Source organism: Eleginops maclovinus, chromosome 15 (assembly GCF_036324505.1).
Source record: "Eleginops maclovinus isolate JMC-PN-2008 ecotype Puerto Natales chromosome 15, JC_Emac_rtc_rv5, whole genome shotgun sequence".
In the NCBI taxonomy this organism is placed as follows: Eukaryota; Metazoa; Chordata; class Actinopteri; order Perciformes; family Eleginopidae; genus Eleginops; species Eleginops maclovinus.
In genome coordinates, this window is record NC_086363.1 from 4,434,320 (window position 1) to 4,460,038 (window position 25,719).

Here is a 25,719-nt window from a genome sequence, read left to right on the forward strand (position 1 = left end):
AGCTGATTAAGAAACTCCACATTCTGGTGGCTTCAAGATCAAAGTCCTGCTGACTGATGTTGGTCATTAAATTACCTCATAAGATCCTCATTTGTTCAAACTGAAGCATCAAAAGCCAAAATAACTTGTCAAGGAAAATACGGGAACCAGAAGGATGTGGCTTCAAAGCCATGGATGTAGAAGTCATCAGCAAAAGGGCTTCATGCCCTAAGCTTTAATGCAGAACAATTTGGCTTTTTTTTGGCTGAAAAGTGTTTATCTGAATAGCTTTAATTATTGTATGACCATTTGTTTTGTCATGTTTGTCATTTACCTGATGAAGAGACTGTTTAAAGAGGCCCTATTTTGCTCATTTTAAGGTTATTCTGTGCCTCTACTGTGACGTTGATGATGTCTCCATGCTTTCATATTCAAAAAGCTCTTTATGTTTCTCATACTGCCTGTACTGCAGCACCTCTTTCACCCTCTGTCTGAAACAAAGCCCAGTCTGCTTTGATTGGTTAGCTCTGTTGAGATTGGTCAACCGCTTAGAGAGGCCCCTTAGCCTATTAAGTACAAGGTTTTGGAGCTCTAGCCAAACGAAGCATGAGTGTTACATAATGATGTCACAATGTTATGGAAGTTTACAAAAGAATCCAATGGAGGTGTTTCAGGCAGAGGGGAGTGTGTGAGAACTTTGGGATTTTAGCCTTTGCAGAACATTAACATTTCAGACGCACTACAGGAAAGGGAAAACCCCCAAAAGCTTAATAGGCCCTCTTTAATGTCGCTTAATTAACATGAGCTCCACCCTTTACCAGCTGCAACAGTAAGTTGATGTGTGTCTAATGACGATTACAATCAGATCAGATAATTTATATCATGTCGTTTAACATAATTAATACTTGTACTCTCTGATACCTTTTTGTACTTTAACTGAGGGGAACATTTGAATGCATGCCTTTAACCTGTGTTTGAGTATTTCTACATGGTTGTATTGCTACTGTTACTTACCACCTCTTCTGATGTCTGTGCAAAAATACACAGCCACTGAGTGGTCACATTTTTTTGTATGAGTATGAATATTATAACCCACTAGAATAATAGACACACCTTCTGTTTTTTTGCAGAGGCAGGGGAGGAAATTAAAGAGGTGAGAATCAACCATGCCAGACAGCCACTGGAGCCGCCTCGTCAGCTGGAAGGCCGGATGTGTGTGTCGGTGAGATTATTACACCTGCTGTTAAGTCTCATACACTTATAGTGGAGGTTAGCGTGAGCAAGCTGAGAAGACTGCGAGCTGGTGCCAGAAAGGGATTATAGCTTTGACATGTGTGTGTTTGTAGGAGTGTGTGTAGGTGTAGGTGTGTGTTCAGAGAAACTGTTTTTCTGTCTTGCAGGCCAAGGCCACTGAAGGTGCTCTCACACCACAATGTTAAACATTTGTTAGCAATTAGCCTTAGCCACAAAACTGACTTTCAGAAAAACACATGGACCCTCCCTCCCTCCCTCCCTCCCTGTTCTTTTTTTCACCCTGTCCCTTTTCCAGTCCCTCCCTCGCTCATTTTCCAGTTTCTTTGTTCCACCTCCCATCTCTCTCTCTCTCTCTCTCTCTCTCTCTCTCTCTCTCTCTCTCTCTCTCTCTCTCTCTTTCTCACCACCCTTCTTCTTTCTCTTCATCCCCTCATGCTCCATTTCCTCCCTCCCTCTCTCAAGTTGCACATGGTTTCTGTCTGAGGAGGTTTAGTTTCCTCAGGCTCTGGATGGGAGAGGGATGATGCCAGAAAGCTGCAGGCAGACGCACATGTTCAACGCTTGAGAGGAGCTCTGGGCAGTTTCCTTCTGAACTAATACATTTAAAACCATTTTTGAAATATTCTACAAATCAGGCTGCAACGGTGCCTTTTTTTTTTTGCCCATATGGAATAATCCTCTATGTGGCTGAATCCTGAGTTGTTTGCTTGTTGTTCACCAGTTTCAAACATGTGGAAGTAAAACTTTTCGGGACTTTTGGGCGTTCTTCTTTCTTTGGAAAACGTACGAATGAGTTAGCTGGCACCTCGAAGGTACATTGCTGACTGCCTTTGTTGTTCCTGGATGACTGCAACATCACAACCATCACATTGAGCATCAGCAAACTCAACCACAAGTTGTTTAAAAGGGATTCTTGAGAGAGGAATCATGAAAGGTACAGTCATTTCTGTGATTTCTTTCTGGAGCACCTGAAAATTCCATCTTTTCACTCTATTAGTGCTAAAAAAACAAGTCTTACCTATACCTGGGTGCATTTTTCAGTGTGAAAAACACACTTAAATGTAGACAGGAACAGTATCTGTTATTGGGGCACGCAGGCAGACACCTGCACAGGGCACCAGTGCCTACATATGCTTCTCATCTGTTCTGAAACTTGGCAGCGTGGATCCTGAGAAAGACCAGGGTTTGTTGTTCTTGGATGTTAGACTTTGATCAGTCAGCTTTAAATCTGTAAATGTGTGTGCGTGCACACCACAGCCCTGTTTCATAAAGCATAAAAGGTTCTATAGCCCCGCCAATCTACCACAGATTGACTTAATATCCCGCTTTAAGGAGAAGGAGTGAAAACATAACATTTAAACTTGAGCTTTCTCATAACATGGCATGAAAGGAGAGCTGCCCTAACCTTTGAAGAGGGCCGGGTCTGGTACATGGTTTTACAGTAAGAGAAGTGAAAGGCTGACAGAAATGGGAGGATACAGTGGGAAGGAGGGAGAGGGGCAGGAATAAATCCCACATGTAGGGTAGCAGCTTCAAAAGGTGTTAGGAAGTGCTGACATTACAAACTGAAATCTGCATATAATTCCCTATTTCCTGTATTTAGTTTTGTTGATAAGTGAAATCTTACAATAATCTTCCCATTTTTAAAACTTGGAGGTTTCTGTTTCATTAGGTTTAGTTTTGATGACATTTCAGTTTCGGTGGTGGCTCTGTTTTATTGACCATAATGCTATAAAGCTCTCACCCAAACTGCAATTATTCAATTATAGCTAAACAATTAAAACTGTTTTATTTACACTGCAGCAACACCAACCTCGTTATTTCTTCTGTGGTGTTATATGTGAAAACACATGCTGAACACATAAGCTAACAGACAGGCAGTGTTAACAAAATCTGATCTTTCCCGGTCAGGCTCATTATACCACACCTACCTAGCAAAGAAGCAAAGCTGTTTCCTTGAGTGTTAGCTCCTACAGGTATAGCCACCTCGACTTTGGACTCTGTCTTTTAGCATCTTTGGGAACACCAGGTTTATTTAAAGTCCTTTATAAACACGTAAGATGGAAAAATGAAAAACTAAGAGGAAAACTGCCTTCTTTCAACGAGCATAATAAGCTACAACCGATTAAAACTGCCAACAAACGTTGTCTCTCTAGCTGCAAACATTGACAGCAGTAATAAGAAGTAACTTGTGGCTACCTCTGTTGGAAATCAAGGAAAATGTAAATGATTCAATCTGCCATCGATGATTCACCTAACATCCTTTGTGCTGTAAAAGATATGAAAGCAGGAAACACTGAGAAGGTCTTTATTAACCGTCATAGTGGCTATCACTGCTACTGCTAATATCCTAGCAATATTTCAAAAAACAGCCACTTAGTTATAAGTATTACATTGCTCTTTTGTGTGAAGTGGTTTTGTGAACACCAAATGCTGAGCTTCACATTTAGTTCGTTTGCCATGTAGTGGGTGTTATAGTGTTATTCAATATGGTTTAGTCATTTTCTCTGATGTGGCTTCTTGGATTTAGGTTTTCAGAGTGTATAACGATTTAGACTTATTTTACATAAACACCTACAGGCAATCCTGGACAGCTTATGAGTAAAAATAAAAGTAAATCAAATCAGACTAAAGTTAAAGTAAGCACTTTTGTCTCTGCTCCAGGCGAGTGTCGAGGAGAGAAGCTGCCTTGAACTACGAGTCGATGCAGCAAATTAACTCCCGAGAACATATACAGTTCTCTCCTCAGCCAAACAGTACAGGAGGTCTGTGAATGTGGTTTCCAGCCCCGCTCGACCAGAACTAAACATGCTGCCTCATACATTTCTCATACAGGTCAGGGGAGAAGGGGGAGTCAGAGGAGGTGAGGCAGGTGTATGGCTGGCAAGGGAAAAGGAAAGAGTGAGCAGAGAGGAGAAAGGGAGGTGCAGAAAGAGACATTCAGTTTTTTATTCCACATTTGCTGTGGCAGCATTATACATTCAAAGTCATTTTGAATTTGGATAAAAGGAGGACAAGAAGAATGTCCTATTGAGGTGATTTTCTGTTTACAGTGTGCACTTTTTCCATTTATTTTTGCCATCTTGGAATAATTATCTGAAACGTCTTTGCTTTAGTTCTTCCTATTTTTGCACCAGCTCCAGCGCGTAAAAAAAAGGTTGAAACTGCAGCAACTGGCCACATATATTGAGAAGGCAGTGGTTAGTAGTAGCAGCTTTTTGTTACCCCCATAAAGGAGATTGTTTTTGGTTAAGTTTGTTATTTAGATTGTCTGTTTGTTTGCAGGATTACATAAAAACTACCCTACTAGAAAATTAGGGTTAGAAACCCCTTGAATTTTGAAGCAGATCCAAATCACAGGGCAGATACCTGCAAGTTTCAGTATGTTTGAGATGCATCTAATGAGCAATACTGTTCATGTGACTCATATAGTGACTGGCCAGTATTTGCACGGTTAAGATTGATAAGAAAATACCTGATTATGCTAACTTGAAATAAACTTTACGTCATTATTTAACTGCATGTTGATCCATTACCTCATCAATCTCAAAAGGTAATAAATGAGCATGCTAGCTGTCAATACGTTTCTGTTAGATAGCACTTGGTAGTTAGCAGGGGTATGTTTTTATTGACAATTAACATCTTAGTTTACATAGTAACGTGTGTGGGGTGCAACTCCTTTCTATTAACTAATGGTCAAACATTATTTAAGAGAACACGTAATAACTTGGCCCGGAAATCTGGTGCAAAACGTGTCCACATTCTTAATTTAAGTATCCACTTACCTTTAGTCCGTTAAGCCCTTTTTTATGTTCCTTTTGGAAAGTTTTATCAGATTTTTTTATCTCCATTATGTGTCTGTAGAAAAGTCCCTATAGGAGGCGATCATGTGAAATAAGAGGGCAAGTAAAAATAGTGAGAGGCCTACAAATAAAGCATCAGAGAATATTGAACACGCCCTTTGGCCTCAAAGCCGTGTAAACTTAACAAGGCATGTCTCTGTGTCTCTGCAAGGCTGTCCCGAGCGGTTTTGGTCCTGAGAAAACATGATGCGTTTATGGGATCTTGACTCTGAAAATCTCTCGTTTCACTGCCTGACCACAATAAAAAGATCTTGTCATGCCTTGTAAATAACTTCAGCCTCGCAGTCTGAAGCAATGCATACCAGGCGTTAAAGTTTTTGGGAGGAGACCACACATTCCAGTCGCAGGGCACCTAAATGACTTGGATGTCAACAGAGGTTTGGAGAGGGACTCATTTGGCTTTATGAGTTGTGGTCAAGACCTCCACTCTAATCTGGAGCAGGGCCCATCTCGGGACTCCTGGCTTCACTTAAAGCTGGGAATTGCTGAGGTTTTGAGGGGGATTTTTCTGGTAAAATTAACTCTGTCAAATAATAAAGGCATGTTTAAAAGAGGGCATCTTTATTTGTAATTCAAATCCCACCCTGAAGTGGGGTTAAAGGGCATGTTACCCTCCAAGTATTACACAATCCCCTGGCAAAAGTTAAGTCCAGAGGGAGAAAGAAGGGAGGGAAAGGGTGGGGAAAGAGTTTGGAAAGTCCAAAATCCCCCTAAGAGGAATCACCACAGAGGAACCACAGACATGAAGTGGTGCTGAAGGTTAGCTGACTCAAGTACAGGCCTGGCGACAGCACCATAGGTCCAATGGTGAAAGAGCAGAGGGAGGGAGCTGAGTGGGTGAAGAACAACATCCTGATATTTCCCTTTTTTTGTACTTTGTAAAGTTTGCTTTCGCTTACTGTAATTGATACTCACATTCACCTGTACAGGAATCCATGTGGAACTGATTAGAAACAATCAGAAGTGTTTATAAAAGCTCTGTAAACTAACCTGTAACTTGTCCATCCCATATCCTGTGTGCGACGCTTGATATTTTCATAGGTGTGGCAGCTGGTCCACTGTACACCAGCTGAGCCAGCAACATTAAGTACAGTTTACAGACTAAAAATCCCAGTCTGCCACAAGACGAGGTTGCTATGAGGAAACGTACTTGTCCTGGATCAAGCAAGGAAACAGAAAAAAATACTATTTTCAAAATCTACAAATTTGGTCGACCATCCTTTTGAAAATAAAAGTTGAGTTTTGTTGGATAAGGTTTAACATATTGTGTCTAGCTTGTCTTCAGATTCACATCCGTACACTATATTTAGTTCTTCTCAGAGCACACGTGCACACTGGCTGCATTGTGTACTCAAACTGCAACCACACGTTTCCATCCTCAGTCTGCCTCACTGTCTGGAAAAACCACCTGTCTGGTCTTTCATGCAAAAGTGCACCTTATTGTGTATTAACTTAATTAAAGCTTCTTAATGCTGCAACATTCTGTCCAAAATGTCCTTATTTTAACCCCTAGGGCACAAACCAATGCTGTTTATTCCTGTCAACAGTGGCATCATATCAGAGAGCCCTTTATATACAGACATGTTGCAAAGCATATAGCTACTTGCCTGCTTGTGACTTAATAATTGCATATTTACTGACTTGTTTTTAAAGCCCTGAAGAGGTGAATTTACACAGAAGCTCAGAAGAACATAAGCAAATATTAAAAGAACACAATTTGGTGAACCAGCAAAGTAGTTTGTAGTTGTAAGTAGTTAAAAAACCGAAATCTTTGTTGCATTTGACAATGAAAGAGTGGTCAACTACAATTCCAGTCTTTCCAAAGTGTTCAGCCATTGCCTGACTGTATAGTTGTGACCCGGTAGGGGCCGGTGCTGTCAGGTCCGCTCAGTTCTGCTCTGTGAGTGTTGGACAGGTCGACTTCCTCACTAACGAGACATTAGTTTTTCTTCTGCAGGGAAAACATGAGAGAGAGAGAGAAAAATAGGGAGGGAGGTGAAAGAGGAGACACGTAACCGAGGAGCTCGACAGATATTTGAGGGTGGATACTGATGGAGATATTGTGGAATTTCAGCTTCAGAAACAAATAATGTGCTGACATTCAAACATTTTAATCTGACCCTTTCTTTTCATGCCTCAGAAACCCCAAAAACTACAAGTATTCAGTTTCCTCCCAGAAGTGCGTTTTAATCAGGGTGGGAAAGTTTCTGAAACAGGATTCAGACCATATGGGACCGGAGGACTCTCCACTTGAACCCAGAATAATGATGGTTGGAGATCCTACTACTACCCTCACTTCTCTTACTCCACTGTAACTATTGCTTGTAGGTTTAAAGCAGTTACTTTTCCAAATGTCTTAAAGACACTAAGGTGATCAGTAGAGGTTTGTTAGAGTTGACCGTCCATTACTCCTCCCTCCATCATTATGTCAGCCTCAGTGTTTTGTGACCTCAGCTTTTCCTTCGCTGACATAAACATCCACCTCCTCTGCGTCGTCTGCCGGCTGAGTGTTCTCTTTTCTATCTAAACTTCACTGACATTGTTTTAGGAGATTATATCATGTGTTTTCTTTATTTGGTTAAAGCCAAATGTAAACTATTATTTAATCCCATAACGCTACACAGACTGGAGACAGTTCTCCTTTTGGATGAACACAAATACACACTTAGGTTACTTTAAAATAGTCTGATGTAGAAAGGAAAGATATGTTTGTATCTGTTAGAAAAAAACAACTTAATTTATGGGAATTTATGCTTTTGACACTTCTTGATCAGACAGTGACTGCAGCTGCTCCCGGTTTTATTCTCTTCAGGCATCTCGTCTTCTCTCCAGATGAAAGGCCACACTCTTCTTCGCGTGGAGCTGATTATGTGGTTAACCGCAGATATTGATTCACAGCAGACGCTTTGGTTCCAGATAACACTTTGAAAAATGTGATATTGGCTTGAAAATGTTATAAAACTAAAAGAAAGAAAGAGAGGTTTAAAGGCAGCAACACTTAGTGCATCTGCTAAAAAGCATTCCATCTCTTACACTGAGAATAACATCTTCTTACGTTGTCTCCACCGACGTATTCGTTCAAAGAGCACCGAACACTCATTGGCTCTGGCGGGCTAAAAGCTTGTAGCTGGATCCGTATACATATATTACTGTATATATTTGACTATTTAGCCATATGTTTCACCAAAATAGGAAGTGCATTATAAAGGCCAGTGGTTCCTTTATGAATATGATTGGATGTTGTTAGTCAGCTGGTGAATGAGCAGCTTAAACCATTCAGCTAAACCTTTCAGAACCACCTTAAAGCTAACAAATGGTGAGTATTTGATTCCGACGATATATATATATAGTAGAGAATTCATTGAAATGTCTAGACTCAGTCAACACACTTTTTCCACATTCATAAGATCAGAAACAACAGTGCAAAGTCAGGTCTGGAGTAACATGTGCACGCATACATTATGTAATGAAACAATGTTTTCTTTTGGGCCAGCTGTATTGGCAGTACCGACGTGTCACCATGACCAGAATCCAACTGTCTCCCTTCAGCTTGTCAGCCACCTGCCAAACCTCTTTTCTCCTGTTAATGAGTGTGTTTGAATGTGTTTCCCTGCACTTTTCCACTAGAAACAGCCTCCCAGCTGCTCCACTGAGTGTTAAGTGCCTCAGGTGTGGGGGGGTTGGATACCAGTTTTGGTGGTGTACAGTTAATGACGTGTTGTACAAAATCCATTGCTGTTCGATCCAGTTATGAAAACAGGATGTTGAACGCAACTCAATGTGTTTTATTAAGCCACCTGGTTATGTTCTGTGGACGTCATGCTTCTTATTTCAGCCCAGAGTGCATGATGACAACCTCGTCAGACACACAATACTCCCACCAGCATCGGCGCACAAAACCAACAACGGTTCTCATACTTTGCACCACTGTGGGTCTGAGTTTCTCCCGAGTGAGCAGAGAAAACATTCGAGCAGAACAAAAACTTTTCTTTTTATTGGGCTGAGAAAGCAGCTTCACACTGACCATGCCCAGTACAATGCAGACTCCAGAGATGGGGACTGGGGGGGTGGGGGGGATTGTTAGGCAGCTGGCTTTTCATGATTTATGACGGGAATAATAAAAGTTGTTGGTGGCTCCAGCAGAATTGGTTTCAGTCCGTGAAATGTCTGTTTTCTGTCTCCTTTTATCTTTTTTTTGGCAGACAGCTATGGTGGATACGAGAACCAGCTTTTCAAAGGTAATTATCAAGGTTTTCTATAGTCTAAGAAACATGAATGTTGATCAGCACATTCAGCATGATTGCCACGAGGCTTTACTGATTGGATCATAAATCAATGATTAAAGGAGGGACTATGATGAGGCAATCATAACGCTTTTTCCCCCATATGCCTATTCAGCAGACCAGTACTCTGCGCCTATAAGAGGAGTTCACTTTATGGATATGATCTGGATTATGATATTAAAGATCCTGTCTAAAATTGGATTACAGAATTGCAGTTCCAAAGAGTCCCAGGCTTTTTTGACTGATCAAAATGGCTAAAGATATTAAAGCTTGTGCATACCAGGACTGCTGGGGTATTTGGTCACTAGTACAACATGTTATGTTATGTTTACATTTGGTCCTTGTCTTGTTTTCAGAGGAGGATTTCAATGGAGAGGAGGAAATGCCTTCATTCAGAGGTGAAGGCCACGTACACACAAGTCTAACGACAACAAATAATGTCATCTGTGATATGTTCTTTTCCACCAATGACATGCTGTGTACACACATACTGTATGTATACATGCATGACATGTATATAAATACCAGAGTTTGCCTGGTTATGCAATGCAAATACTGTATTACATATCAGTAAGCACTAATGCATCAACTAAGTTCATTTAAAAACTATAGTGGCCACTATGCTAACAGACACTAAAATATCCTGCATTGTTAAAGATTAAACTACTAACTAAGCTTCTGAAATGAGCGCTGCTATCATTAGTACTCATTTCATATACATTACAATATAAATATGAGTCAGCAGCAGTGGATTAAAGTCCTTTTTGAAGGTTTTTCTATGATTGTAAATGAAATGTTAATGAAACTTTTGGTTCGGAGGTCGTCAGTTGTACATGAACAGCAATGTGTAACTTCTCTTTGATGACGTTGAATTAACAAATCAGATGTTGACATTTTTGTTTGCATTTACTTATTCAGTCACACATATTGATGTCTGTTTATAATCCTCGATTGTTCTTGCAGGTCGTAGCAGAGGCGGCTGTCTGAGGTGTCAGCAGGGCCACTCTCTCCAGCTGGCTGTCAAAGTCCTCTACGGGTTTGTCGCATTCCTCATCATCACTGTGGCAGTGCTGGCATCGCTCGGTGAGCTTTCTTTTACACTCACGTTGCAGTCAATGAAGCCTGTGATGTAAAAGTCCTGAAGCCCCCCATACCCCATATATCATCCCTTGTCTCCTCCTCAGAGACACTCAGGCAGTCAATTTTTATGCAGTCAACAGCCTTGCGGTTATTTAGGTAATACTCAGATAATGCTGACACAATTAGTGAGAAGAAAAAGGTAATGGAAAAAGGTCACACTTCTCTATGTGCTGTACGTGTGCATTAATTAAACACAGTCCATTTAACGCCCATTGATCAAATGAGTGTGGTCTACCGTGGTTAACCGGACAGCTGCTCAGCACCAACAGATGGTTGTTACATTAACATCACATTTTATTGGGTCTGACAGTCGTAAATCTTAATCTTTTACTACTGTTTTGGGGATTTCAAGAGCAGAGAGCGAGAGTGAGGCATGGTGAGAGTGATGTAAAGTCCCACCCATGCACGAAGAAACTATGCAGGTACAGAAACTTACTGTAGGCGCATCATGGGTGTTTCAAATGCAAATGGCTGGCTCTATCAAGCTAGCTCTGTCGACACACATTCAAACATGCATACCACATACACAGAATCCCATCTTTTTATAGAACGCTTTATACACAGAAACATGGCTTAGTTTATGTTTGGTCTCGTACGGCGGTGCTAGAAGTTGACACAAAGCCCTGGAAGCTTGAGTATAAACAGAAACAATATTTAACTTGGCTGCTCCTCCCAGCTGTGCATATGCACGAGGAACAACAGAGGAAAAATAACCTTTGATTTTCTGTTCCCTGCTCAACATCTGTTTTATAAAAAAAATGTTCTTTAGTAACAAATGAAGGAACGCAGATGGTTTGGCGTGAAATACACTTCGCCGTGCATCACATCCACAACAATAAAAAACAAATGGTGTTGAATTGTTGTAATAATTGAAAGAGCCATGCTCAGCGTCCCTGTCACAGCAGCTAATGCAGTAGAGCAGGCGGTATGTGCAGAATGCATGTGGGAGCATTATGCAAACATACAATTGGAACAGGACTTTATTAATCCCCTGAGTCAGGGTTTAGGATGCTGAAAAGGTCTGCAAACACACATTATACAAACTCACACTCACTAAATAATTGTTGCTCTCTTGGGAAATATGTGGGGAAAGCAGGACCTGGGCAGCTGGCTAAAGCATCAGTCTTCAGTGTTTGGGTTCTTAGCTAATGAAAACTTAGTGTCACGGTTTATATTACAACTTCCTGTTTTTACTACTTTAAATATTTCCTATGTCCTGTCAACACGGAAATACTGCTGAGCCTTTCTGTATCTACTCCTCAGCATGCAGTAATCGTTTTCAGTTTAAAGCTAATGATTTTAATCCCGATTGACTGAAACATAAACCCTTAATTTGGGAATAAGAGTATGTCATTTTACAAAACCAGAACAATTTTCCTTCCAATAACTCAATCATCTTTGTGTTTCCAGTGTTTAGGAAGGTTGACAACCTGTCTGAGGAGGAGTCCGTCTACCACAACAAGATCACCAGGGCTCAGCAAGGAATAGATGGTAAAGGAGCTTTATTATTAGGGTACTTCATAGACCTTAAAACCATACAGGAAAACACATTTCATTGGGAAATCACCCTCCCACAGAGTTTATTTTGTACTTTTCTGGGAATTTAGTTTACTTTTCTACTTGCATTGGGAATTCCATACATTCCTACAACATTGGACATAATTTACAGCACTAAAAGAGCTTGAATTGGCTGTTTTCTAGTGCTAAAAGGTGTTTTGTTTTCTTTGTGTGTTTTCAAAATACAAATAACCTTGAATTCCTTGTTCAGAAAATCATTTGTGACAACCGCCCCACAAGGTCCATTGAGTAGCAATTTTTGATCTTATTCTTAGTGTTGAAATTTCCATTTTTCTGAACAACTAATAGAGTTATTTTCAAAAACCCTTTTCTATCCTGCCTGACTTTCTTTATTTCTTTCTGATCATTTCTTTCTTTACCTCAAACTCAGATCTGAGCTCCACCTCTAACTGTTCAGGCTGTCTGGATGTGACGCTCTACAGCGAGGAGATCAGCCGACTGAAGAAGGAGTTTGAAGAAATCCAGAAAATGATTCTAGGACAGGAGCAGGTACTGTAGACCACACAACAAGCTCTAACAGACAAAGGCTTCCTTTTCAAAGCTCATGTTTTGTTCAACCATTTTTGCCAAATAAATAATTATGTATATCCATCCCTTTGGTTCCTCCAGGTCCTGGACGGGGCCTCCCAGACCCAGACAACACTAAAGACCACCAGCAGCCGGCTGACACGCGACATGCAGAACCACCTCATGTCAATCAAACTCCTCAACCAGTCGCTGGAAAGATACCTGGAACGAGTGGAGGGCTGGAAGGAAGTGATTGAGGAAACTGAGGAGAAAATGAAGACGCTGGCGGAGGATCAGTACGAGATCAAAGCCACTTCGCAGCAAGTCAACACGACGGTGGCGCTCAGGTGAATGAAGGATAGGGAAAAGAGAGAGATGACCAAAAACGCTGTCTAATATTCATCTTCAGTGTGTCTTTTTTCATCTCAATTTTATATCCTATTTTAGCCATTTTTGTCAACTTCATGTCTTCATCCAGACTATATTTCACCACCGTTTCCATTAATAACATAAACACTTTTAGAGTATTCATATGATTTTATCAACCCCCCATGCTAGATGATTATCACGTCTCGTTAGCTTCATGTAAACAATGTGTTGATGACCTTTGAGTGACCTGGCCAAGTGGGAAATCAGTGGCTGACAGAGTCAAAGCCACCACTGCATTTTTCTGACAAGCAAATCGTTGTTTGTGAAGGCAAAGTATAGAAAGAATAATAACTGGGGACTCCAGCTGGAACCCATAATGCTGATTTAAACTACTAGAACGGGACCAAGGGAGTATCATCCATGTTTTGTTGCTTTATTGTTTTGAAATATTAACATATAGAGATAGATATATAGATAGCTAAAGTTTGATTTACCCCAAAAATGTCTCATTATCTGGTTGTAATAATAGTGTCATAACGTCTTTGATTTCCTGTGCTCTCCAGTACGCTGTGGATCGATGCCTTGCAGAGAAAAGCAGATGAGGAGACGCTGGTCCTCCAGAAGTTGACCACTGACTGGCAGAACTACAGCCGAGTTCTGAGCGCAATGAAATCCAACACGAGCAGCACCACACAGATGATGCGCTTCCTTCAAAACAACATCGTAGCAGATCAACAGAGAATCGCCATGTACACCGAGGTGTTCTACGACCTCACCCAGCAGGTGGGTGTCGTTTGTGTTTTAGTTTTAATTTAAAAAAAAGGGGAAGAAAGTCCTGAAAGAGGCCCCTGTAATCCTGTTGCTTTATGAATAGGTTTATAAAGTTGGGTTTTAAATTAGAGACAGACTATTATGGTTCATCCCAGTTAACACAAACATAAAACTTCCTCTATTTATACCTGTTGTCTTGATAGTTCACCACTATGTATATTTCCATTTCAGGTGATGAACCTTCAGATGCAGCTTGACAATGTTACCTCTTTCATGGATGAACACGAGGAGAACTTGCATGACCTGCACTATCATTCCCGGTAACACGCATTTCATACATGTACATGTGAGATGGCATCGAATTGACTTAGTTGTATTTCTTTTTATGCCTGATTATTAACTTCTAAACATCCAGGTTTTTCCTTTTTATTCAGTTGACAAAAACAAACCATTTGCCTCCAGCATAATAAAGAAAACAAAACGATTGCTAATTGCCACGGCTGCTATCGTTAGCATTGCTAATTTGAATTAAATATGTGCTATCCAAGTATAACCTTAGCTCCGCTTAGAGTATTGTCATTCAGGAACTGTAAAAACTGACCTGCACTCTGCAACCCCTTCTCTTTAGGTACTATGAGAACCGGACAGGTGAGCGTTTCTCTGCTTTGGATGGTCGTCTGAACTCCATCTCCATGGAGATCGACACAATCTCCTCCAGCATCAACGCCACCGTCAGCCACGTCCAGAGCATGTACAAGTACATCAACATCGAGAGCTCGTCTTGCCAGAGCCGCATGGGCAGACACTCTGAAGATCTACAGGTAGGACACATTGAAGAGTTCTTTCTTCCTTCCTCATGTATGCCTACACAGAAAACATTAACAGATGAAGTCTTCCCGTGTTTTTTTGTCCTTTGCATCTTTCTCCCCCCTCACATCTTACGCCTCCTGTCTCTTTTGTCCAGAACCTCAACAACACAGTGTTGTTACTCCTCCAGTTGGCCGACACACTGAGACAGCAAAACATTTTGTTGAATGTCCGTCTGGATGTGGATGTCAGGAATCTGTCCATGGTGATGGAGGAGATGAAGCTGGTGGATGTGCACCATACCCAGCTCATAAAGAACTTCACTATAATAAAAGGTATGGTAGGGGTTGTCATATATGAAATGTTTAGGGTGTCAGCCCCTTGAAATGTTTACTTTACTTTTTCACTTTATCTCACCTACCTCCCTCAACAGGTGCTCCTGGACTACCTGGGCCAAAAGGGAATCGCGGTGAGTCGGGTTCAAAAGGACCAATGGGACTGACTGGGAGTAAAGGTGACCGAGGCCCATTAGGAACCCGGGGAACCTCCGGAGAAAAGGGTTCTCTTGGGCCCAAAGGAGCTCCAGGTGAAACAGGCCCCAGTGGAAACAGAGGGGCGGTAGGATACAAAGGAGCTAAAGGGCCTATTGGCCCGCCTGGACCACGTGGGGAGAAGGGCCAGAAAGGTGACCCTGGCCTACAGGGTTTTGACGGCGCCAATGGAAACACAGGTTTTTCAGGGATCCAGGGTCAGGCAGGACTACCGGGCATCATTGGGCCACCAGGAGCACGGGGAAAACCAGGGCCAGTAGGGCCGCCTGGACCACCGGGAACCCCTGGGCCTCCAGGCTTGTCATACCCTCATACCCGAGTCAACACCCAGCAAGGGGCCGTGACGCCAGCCACTGGGCCCAAGAGACAGTAGGAAGATGGACCCAGAGGTGATTTGTCCGATACAAAGAAGACTCATTAACCAGAGGAAGGAAAATCATCTGTTGTGACCACGGACGCAATAATGCTTTTCTATGGGATTAACAAGAACTATCGAGAACTTTATGAACAAATGCAACCGTTCAGATGTGGAATTGCGCTTTAAGAGAGGCAATCCCCTGATTTAATGACATGGCCACATGAAAGGAACCAAGAGGACGGTGTAGATAAGAGAAAACAGAACTGAACTGTTGTTGAGAAGTGAGGAAGAAGAGGACCTGAAGCCAGAAACGTTTGAACAGAAAATGAAAATGGTCATATGCTGGAGGAAACTGCTTTCATGCAACACATGGGTCTCTTTATTTCTTTGTCATTGTCCTGGAAGCTAAAGAATACGACAAGCTCTGTCCATATACATTATGATGACATAGCATGCAGTTTTACCAGAATTAAAAACTAGTTTTACATCCTAAGATTGATGATAATGAAAAACACATCTATATTGAAGTCTTGCCTGGTTGAATGTACTTGATTGAAAGTGTTTGAGGTTGTTGTCAAACCAACGAAACCTCATTGGGCGTAATAAATAGAGCTGTTAACCAAAGACTTACACTAAAGTGGTGGTGTTTCCCATCCAAGCTACTCAAAGGCTTACAATCCCGTTTGGGCTCTTCTATTCCCGGCACTTTACTGGTTCTTATTGTGACTTTTAAGGTTTTCTTATCTTTTGGCATTTCAGAGCAGGTACTCTGAAGGAGTTTCTTTCCTCTTCTGCACAAATCTGTTATTTTATGATCAGTGATTGAAGAAGTAAAGTTTTAGATTTTCATGGCTTCTGAATTTGCGCTCTGATGGCCTTTATTTTACATTGTGTGCAACATCTGCTTCTATTGTTGCCGTAAGAAGGAAGAAAGTAGCTCTCTCTTCGACGTATGTTGACACTTTTTGGTATGAAGGCTAGGCAGATCACTCATTCAATACAAAAATGCATAATAATGTCAAGTAATAACACTAAAAGCATCAATGTTGAAAGTAACACTTAAGAAAGCAGAGGAGAGACCAAAGAGGGTTTTTAGATCTTATGAAACAAACATAAATAACCTTTTATATCACATAAAAAACCTCCTTCAAAAGGGAAACTTACTTTTTTCGCAAACCTGTGTGTTGTAATGAAATGCGACTGGCTTGCATCGAACTTCAATAAAGCTTTTTTTTTAACTCGTTCTTAGTCCGTGTCCTACTGTACTTCAGCGTGCCATTGTTGCCCTGTGAGGGAAGGGGAGTGGACATTAACTCAAAACACATGTCAAACCCCTCCCATTGGATTTTTGAGGTAAGCTTCCACTGACTTAAAGATATTCGATTGTCTAGATTTGCCCTGTTGTCTTAACATTTGCCATACCATTAACATTTTGTACTTCACAGTTAGAATTTAACAGTGGTCCAAAAATAAGAGTTAAGGATACAAAACAATACATTTTAATGCCTAAGATCATCAGTTTTATGCCAAAGCAATAGTTTATCTTCTTTGAATACTTTTGAAATGTGTTTTAATGTGACAATCAGCCAACATTAATGTCTGACCCAGGCTTATGTGCATGAAGCAGGCTGCGCTGATCTGCTGACTTGATATTTTCACATAACCCTCTCTTTCTCAGGGCTGAAACATGCTTTTGTGGGATGTTAGGAACCTGATCTCCAACAAAAACTTCCTTAAAGAATCCACCCAAAGCCCTTATTCCTGCGGTCCTCATAACCATTAGTTATAAGCACGCAACATTTGCTCTAAATCACTCGCGTTTTCACCTCTGAAACCTGAAGCTGGAGCGTAGAATTGCTGCTGTTTCTGATCTATGAAGCAGGAATATATGGCTTATATACAATCCAGGATAAGATATTTATGGGTCTGAATTTAAATGCTTTATTTACACGTCAGATTTCCTTCAATTTGACTGGTTTAATTTCCCCTATTATGGAGAGTGGGACCTCCTGCAGTCAAACTATTTCCACATGGGGAGCCATGAATCAATTGGTGGACAGGGCAAAGTATAACAGATGTCACGACGTGCAGACACAAGAGAGAAACATTCAGAAAGCAAAGAGACAACGGAAGTAAGAAAGGATTTATGGTACGTATGAAGAGGATGAACAGACTTTAAATTCACTAAAACTCCAAAGGTATGACTTGTGTTTGACAAAGGGAATACTTTTGAAGAATGGCAACAGAAAAGCTGTGTGAAAATGGAAAAATCTGATAAAGCTCCCTTGACTCATAACTCAGTTTCTGGAGATGTCTTCCTGGATATACTGTACATTCATATGGGGTTTTTCTCCGGACAGCACAAAACATGGCCAATATTAGCTGAAAACAAGGGATATATTAACCGTTCCCAATTGAAACACACGGCCAAACACCAATCTCCATTTCCATTCATAGATAGATTTTTGAGAGCATGATTTTATTTCTATTATGAGGTTTTTATTGCATGTTTTTAAAGCATTGTCTGCCTTTGTCTCTGAGTAACTCTAATAACTAATCCCCTTCACCTGGCATGGTGTGGCTGAAACTGGTGCTGGTGCAGAGGATTAGTAATTAATGTTACTCAGAGTCAAAGACAAAAGGGCTGTACATGGGTAACTGTATGCTAACAACATTTGCCAAAGTACAAATACTTTTTACAACAGCTGTACGTTTGTCAGCTTGTTGTAGATTCTACATTTGTACACAATGTACAATTCTTGATTGATTGAAGTAAAAAGTATTTAATCTTTTCCAGCCTCCATCCAGATCATATCAGTTACAACAACACAGTTATTTATGTTTCAGATTGTCAGCGCCCCATCAAACTGAGGTTCCCTTGAGTAATACGGGGGCTAAGGGAACCAGGTCCTGTTTACATTGGCAGGAATCACTTGTTAATTTGGGTTTGACGTGTACACCACATGCTTACAAACAAGGTGTATTTGAGAACTTCAAATTGCCTGAGGTCGGTGAGGGGGATTTCTGGAGGTGGGTAATTACTGTTTTCTCCTTATTATAGTGGCTCAACATCTCTAATCTGTGAGAAAAAAAACCCACGAATGTCCATCAAGGTGAAAACCTCTATAGTGTCATCTTCTGGGTAAATCAGGAATGCAGCCATGTTTTTATTGTGTTTTGAGAAGGTTTAATCAACCTGAAGGTAGTACTGTAAAACTACAGCTGCGATTGAGGTTAAAACATGAGCAAATCCAACACGAACCGGGACAAAGAGAGTCCAAGGAAGTGAAGTAAGACGCGGGAATAGTGTATGGTGTGCTATAGCTGTGGTGAAAAACACCAGTCCGAGCCAGCATAAACCCAAAGACCAGATGTGCTTTTCTGGAGCCAGCTCTGACTTTCCCAGGTGGAATATATTTCATCGCTTTGAGTGATTTTCTCACCCTAGAGGCCTAGCAACAGGCTGAAAGCTCTAACATCATCATTTATTTTTCTCAGAGTCATTAATGACCAGGATGTAACACCTCTCTCCCTATGTCCACATGAACACTGTAAGGCTGATTGGCTGTGAAGTGGATTGAGTAGCTGTCACGTACTGTAATGGAGTAATAGCTGCACCCGCAGGACCAAGGCAGCTTTCTGCTGACTCACGAGCTGACGTCATACCTCATTATAGACTGTATATGACCTGCACTTGGGTGAGATGAGATTTTCAGTTAGTGTTGGATCTCATTTGACAAATAACTGTACAAAGAAGCATTCACTACCTTTGGAGGTCGGCAGGGACGTGACATTCAATTTAAAAAATGTAAACGTAACTATCTGTAATGTCCCTGTATACTTTATACGTGATACCAGCCAGCTTGCTGTTTTCAAATGAGCTAAACAAACAACCAACACTGGATCAATGCAGTGTAGCTAAAATACAGGCATATCCTTCGCTTAGCTACGTTAGCTAAGTAAGCTAGTTAGCTGCCACTGTAGGCCTCCATGAACAGAATCAGAATCAGAATATCTTTATTCGTCCCACAGAAATTTGTAAAGCAGAAAGAGCCAAAGACAGCTTAATATCACACCCAAGATACAAACATATATACAAGAATCACACAATTTACAAAATACACAAAAATAGACCTCCCAAACCGTTCTGAGGTATAGCAGCCAAGTATATATTGCACATTGCATATATCGCAGCACCAGACTTTGAAGGCAAGTGGCGGCCACACCATATTATAAAAAACGTCCATGCCTGGAATGTGATGTTATTGGACCAAAAATTGAAAAGAGACCTTTGTTGCTTCAATGTTTTATGAAGTTATCATTTTGCTGACTTATGTGATTAACAGGAAGCAAATGTGTGTGACTCTTCACATGCTTCGCCCCCCCTATTCATAACCTCTCAAAAGGAATTCCTTACTAATGTTAATTCTTGAATGTCAATAACTGCTTACATTTTTATTAAGAACGACAGCAGTGGCATTTGAACCCTCAACCCCTGCAGTGTTAACACCCCTTTTTCCCTTCATCCCTGTTCTATAATTGTAAAATGTACAGATCTCTTAATGCAGAAAAGTAACTCTGAGAATAATTGAATAACATTTATATTTCATGCTTTCTTGCAGCTGTCTGTCACATTGATTGCCACGTCAGGTTGTGTAATTTCAGTCATGAGAACATTGAATCTGTCAGGAGAGCGAGGTGGTACGCAGAGAGACATTACCTAACCTGGACCAACACATATGAACACACACACTCTTACATATACACAAACACACATATAATTTGAGACGTTAGCTAACCGTTGACTTGACAGACCCCCAAAGAGCTCATTACGTAGACAGCTGTAAAAACACCCTTGGCCTTTCACTATGGCTCAGGTAACCATGAGTGTGTGTGTGGGAGAGAGAGAGAGAGAGAGCACACCTGCTGCAATGTGCGCAGTGAGTCAGCAACTAACTCAGAGAATAAATAAAGAATGTAAGACTATGATTGAAATCGTGAGATTGTGAGTCTGAAGTCCTTCCACCCTACAGCTGTGGTGTGGACTCAAAGTACATGACTTGGACCCGGGTCAGACTGGAGTCTCAAATCCGATGACTTTACACTTGACAAAATCCAAAAAGTCTTGCAACTCCACTTGATTTCGGACATCAACGACGTGTGACCTCACTTAGACTTGAGCCTTTTCACTTGAAAAGGATAACTGCCCCTAAACTAATAAGAATGTGCTGCAAATCAATTCATGGTTTGTTTTTATTTCCCAAATCCACTTCAAGCGTCAAGGCTTTTCATTCCAAGCAATTATACAGATCCGTTTTGAGTGAACCAACAGTATCCAATCAAGCTGCAGGAGATCTTTATACCAATTATACCAGAGATACCTTTGTCCGGTACAAAAACGACATAGTAGTCTTAAAAACATGCAGAATTTGGTGAAGGTTGCATTGTACTTATCTGACACTGTGTTTTCTGATCAAATGTGTAAGATATTTATGACATCCAAAACAAAGAAATGTTATGAAAGAGACAAAATAGTATCATTCAGCAGTGCCTCCCAAAATGAACTTTGACCCAAATGAAACTTGTTTTGTACTGCTGTCATCCAAAGGTTGGCTGCACACCGGTATAACTGTTCCATAGTTTTGTTTTTTAAGACATTGACTTGGAAAAAAGGTCCCGGACAGACCTTTTGAACCTTAAGTCACGCAGCTTATGTAAGTATTTCTGTTGGCAGTGACTGCAACGAGGAGAGTGAGGACTCACTCCGGGCACGAAAGCGTCTGCAGAGTCACGACAGGCGATGGAGGAACAGTCTGAACCCTGTCTTTGTTTACTGTTTACTTTACGATGCAAGTTTTCCCTTGAAGTTTGGAGAACAGGAGAAGTTATGGTGCCTATTTTATCACGTTAGAGCATAGCAGATGTGTCAAGTTGACAGAAAGAAAAATCCTTTTGTCTGTTTTTGAAGAAATACTTGTATGCTTATTAACATTTTTCAAGACTCAAGCTCCTTTCACACATGCACAGAACCCTGGAATAAACCCTAACCCAGACATTACCTTCAATGCCAGAATCATTCGGAGTGGACGTCCAACAGACTTTTACCGTGCCAAATTTCTAGTATTAGGTCTGTGAAATATCAAGTTGAGCCAATGTGTGAGTACAGCCACCCATTGTTCAGGGAATCCATGCCTAGCAGCTGGGCATATTGGTGTTGTTTCTATTGCAGTTTGCATGAAACCGGAGGAAATCAAGCATCCGCGAGTGAAGAAGAAGTTCACTTACACAATGAGTTACCCAAAATATCTTACTGGAGAGACGTCGAGATACATGAACTCCCATCTGTTCGGGTAGATGCCACATTTACAGAGTGGCAAGAGACCCAGTTACCCATAAATTGCAAACTGGCAATGTAGTCTAATCAGCATCGTGTCATTCCTCCGGTCATTCAACCAAGGCGCCAACCCTCATCTACAAAACACTGTGTTTTCCTCCTTTTGTGTGCTACATGTGTGTGCTACATCAGCATGACATCCCCTGTCAAGAGTATAAGAATATGCTTTAGAACTGGATTAGCAATTAGCCTTGGAATTTCTCTTTACATAAAGTAGGAAAGGAAAAAATGGCATGCCTGGTTTTGTCTCACTGAACTCAGGTAAATTACGTCAGGTCTCTTTACTTTAGCCACATTTCACTGGGTGGTTTTATGACTATAAATGCAATATAGGGGAAAGATAGAGTCAATATGATGATAACTGGTGAAAGAAAAAACACCTAGTACCAGAAAAGGTTATCAAAATAAATACTTGCAATCTTCTCATCACACACCTGTTAACCTTGAGGCCCGGCCCGGCTCCTACTCGACTATCTGAGGTTGGCCTGCTCTGAGAGGACTTAAATGACCTAGCATTTAATTCAGAGCCTAAATTAAGGTATTATATGTTTGTTTGCTTTGCATGGTGGCAGGGTAAAAATGAGGTCTTGTATTATTATAACCATGTGTTTGGAGTTTGGAGTGAAGAGTGCAGCCCAGTGAGGAAGATAATTCTGCACCCACCGGCCAGAGGACATTTTGCTGACCTGTTTTCCTTCGTTTTATTTTTGGCACATTGATCCAGAGAGTAAAGCAGTGGCTCCAGAAACTGTCACAGGACTTGTTCACTTTTTTAATTGCTTATTTTATTAAGGCTAATTCCAATTAAATGCTTGATCCCAGTTATTAAAAATGTAATGAGTAATGCCCCAGAGGCATAAATCCAAACATTACACAACACTTTGCCACCACCGCCCCCAGAGGCATAAATCCAAACATTACACAACACATTAGGCTGATTTATCCAAATAAAAGAGATGTTTCATCAACAACAGAAACATGGCTATCTTAGACGTAGAGTATTGCAACAACACTGAGCCGTGGTATTTTGTCTTATTCTTTTTTACCATTGTTAAAATAAGCAGTCAAACCGTCTATTTTTGAAAAATCTTAATGTGGTTTAGGAGGCTTTGTTGTTTCTTTCGGTCTGAAAAGAACTCAAGGGATTTTGTCTTTATCGTGTAAATTGGTCATCCTTTCTACCCTTTACAACATGAGCTGTTGTGTTTATGAACTACGTTTGACGTTTGTTTGTTTTCAAGCTTTACCAAACAACCAGTTTGATTATAATAGCTTTAAGCTTTTGGTTCTGGAAATCATCATTGAGATCTAGCAGCGATATGATGGTGGTCTTGTTGTGGGTTGGTGGTTTTTTTTCTCCCTTCTATTCTCTTGTTTTGTAAGAGTCATGCAACGCCCACATGGCAGACAGCTGTGGTAACCGAGAGGATGAGCCCTGACAGTTTCTTGACAATCATTTGGTTTTAAATAATAACATATTTCTCTTCTACTTTGCCATCGTCTATAAACTTTCTGTCACAAATACTTCTGATCATTTTCAAATTCTGGTGCTCATCGATGAATGGTCAAAAGACTCAAATTGAATGTCACCATCTTTTTCCATGTTTTAGCAATAACACTTTTCCCTCTGATCCACTATGTTGTGTTCAAGTTGGTTTTTAAAGTGTCGTGTTCAGCGTCACTACATCATTTTTATTCCGCTTTAAAATGTTATGTGTTTTTCCTTAGAACATGCTACATCCTGTTCCCGGATTTCACGAAAATACGTCCAGTCATTTTCCCGTTATCCTGGCAATGAAAAGTAAAACAAACCAAGCTGAAAACACAGCCTTTTTCATCAGCCTCTTTTAGCTCCCTGTTTTAGTTTTACAAAATCTACTACTCTTCTGTTTTGGGACTATTTCTAATATTTGGAGATTAATGCACCTAAAGGATGGATGTGTTTCTATTAATCTGCACCCAACAGATGACCCTGTACAGACCCTTGGTTGACCCTCATTCAGAGCTGCAGAATAAAATCCTCCCTCATTTCCCTCCATGTGTTTAGAATAATAGAGGTGCAGCTGCTCACATCACTTAACTCGGCTCTCTGTTTTATTTCAAGCGAAGCAGGGCCTCGTTCACTCAGCGCAGCAGCTCTGCCAGAGGAGGGATGTTTGCCATTACAGATTTAAATAACCCTTTTCCCTATGTTATGTAACCAGGATCCATACGCTGCCATACATCTGTGTTCTTCCATACTGTAATACCGCCCTTACACATTCAAAATAAACACTGCCAGCGACACACTTGGTTTTCTATTGGACACGTGGGGAATGGAAATGAGAGGAAAACAAAATCAGTGTGTGCCTAACGAGGTAATTCAAAATAATGTGACGTAATGAGTCTTGGCGACCTCGGAGAATATATCTGATGGTTTATCCCCCTAACCTCTGCTAATTTCCACACATGCATGAAAAGAACAACCAAAAAGTCTTCATATGTTTTCCAAAAAAATAACAATTTTCATACCAGTGCTGATTTAACTGTCAAAATGTTAAAACCAAGGCAATTTAGACAAGAGTTTCTTAGGCTATTCATTGGTAGGCTACTGAACATGTTTAAATGTAATACCTTCATTTGAATTTAACTTTGTCATTCTTTAATAAGCGTCACAGTTCCCCTGAGTGATTGTGGGTAAATCAGATCACCTGTTGCACAAGGCGTGGGGTAGGGCTCCTAATTATGAATCGGGAGCAGCTGGGTGCCCTTCTTTTCTTTCACTGAGGTTCAACAGAGGCCGAGAGCTGCACTCTGATCCTTCTTTACTAAATGCACACCTCATTCAGCAGATAGTGTCAGCAAGAAACTGGTCTTTAGGGCTTTTTGGTTTCTAAACCTTACTGATCATGGTTGAATTTAGTATGCTTTTCTAACAACATGCTGCTGTTAACTCAAACTGCAGAACAGCTTCAGTTTTATTTATATCGCCACACTTGTTGCAAAGCTGTAAATGTCACCTTAAACATTTTAATGGCAGCTGTACCACGGTGGGTTTGAAGAAGTCAGGGGGTCTTTAGGGCAATCAGAGATAATTATGGGATGTTTATAATGTTAAAGCCTATAACAAACGTAAACATGTAGGCACACGCAGAACAACCACCCACACACACACTCTTTACTCATTCACTCATGTAAACAGAAAACAAAGACACAAGATGGATCCCTCTTTTGTGGAAATGTTTTTAGGGTACCTAGGTCTAAAGTTTCTAGATCCTTAAGAGCTCATAGTATTTAGATCCATAATAAGCGTGTGTTCTTCAGGATGATGAATTTCCACTGGCAGAGAGGCTAATATCATAAACTGAGCCCTTTCCTGCTGGTAATGCTTCATGTTACATCACAAATCACATTTTGCCTCTTCATATTCAAACATCTTCTTTAATTCCCTCTCCAAACATTCCTCTTGTGTATGCACAGGAAGTGCTCCTCCAGGCCTCAGCAGACCTGGCTCCCATTAGCATTTGGAAACCGTTCAGATATTTGTGTCTGTGATTGATCGAGAGCGCCTGTTTACCCCCGGAGCCTGCTGAGAAGTCACGAGTAGAGCCGCTGACACTTCCTTGAATTGAACTGATGCTCCTCAAGGATTAAAGGAAATGTTGTCCAACGTTTTGTGGCCTCAGCTTGACCCAAAGAAGCTTGATTTTGCTTTAGAGAAGAAGAAATAAATGAGCATTCCAGTGTCATTAATTTTGGAGGTGTACAATATATGTCTGACACACAAAGGAGATCATATTTCTACCCATATATGGAAGTCAAGAGGGTCGAAGGAGGCAGTTTTCGGCTGTTTTTTGCAATGAAATAGATTTTCGCTACACGTTTC

The 25,719-nt window shown here is 40.8% G+C and overlaps 1 protein-coding gene across 3 annotated transcripts; it reads left to right on the forward strand.

Annotated features, from left to right (window-relative positions):
• The first annotated feature begins 1,687 nt into the window (after positions 1 to 1,687).
• scara3 (scavenger receptor class A, member 3) lies at positions 1,688 to 16,701 on the forward strand. Of its 3 annotated transcripts, XM_063902763.1 has the most exons (12): positions 1,688 to 2,167; positions 9,299 to 9,334; positions 9,736 to 9,777; positions 10,343 to 10,462; positions 11,930 to 12,010; positions 12,468 to 12,586; positions 12,707 to 12,951; positions 13,537 to 13,756; positions 13,976 to 14,064; positions 14,373 to 14,565; positions 14,709 to 14,886; positions 14,985 to 16,701. In XM_063902763.1, the coding sequence occupies exons 1-12, from the start codon at positions 2,161 to 2,163 to the stop codon at positions 15,473 to 15,475; spliced, it is 1,821 nt and encodes a 606-aa protein (XP_063758833.1). In that variant the 5' UTR covers positions 1,688 to 2,160; the 3' UTR covers positions 15,476 to 16,701. The 3 variants fall into 3 exon arrangements, with proteins under 3 accessions (XP_063758833.1, XP_063758834.1, XP_063758835.1); XM_063902764.1 differs by lacking the exon at positions 9,299 to 9,334; XM_063902765.1 differs by lacking the exons at positions 9,299 to 9,334; positions 9,736 to 9,777.
• The last annotated feature ends 9,018 nt before the right edge of the window (positions 16,702 to 25,719 follow it).

Excerpts from the sequence above, each read along its gene's own strand:
- scara3 (XM_063902763.1), top strand. Across the intron at positions 10,463-11,929 it reads GGCAGTGCTGGCATCGCTCG|TGTTTAGGAAGGTTGACAAC; the intron begins GTGAGCTTTCTT and ends TTGTGTTTCCAG. Across the intron at positions 12,952-13,536 it reads AACACGACGGTGGCGCTCAG|TACGCTGTGGATCGATGCCT; the intron begins GTGAATGAAGGA and ends TGTGCTCTCCAG.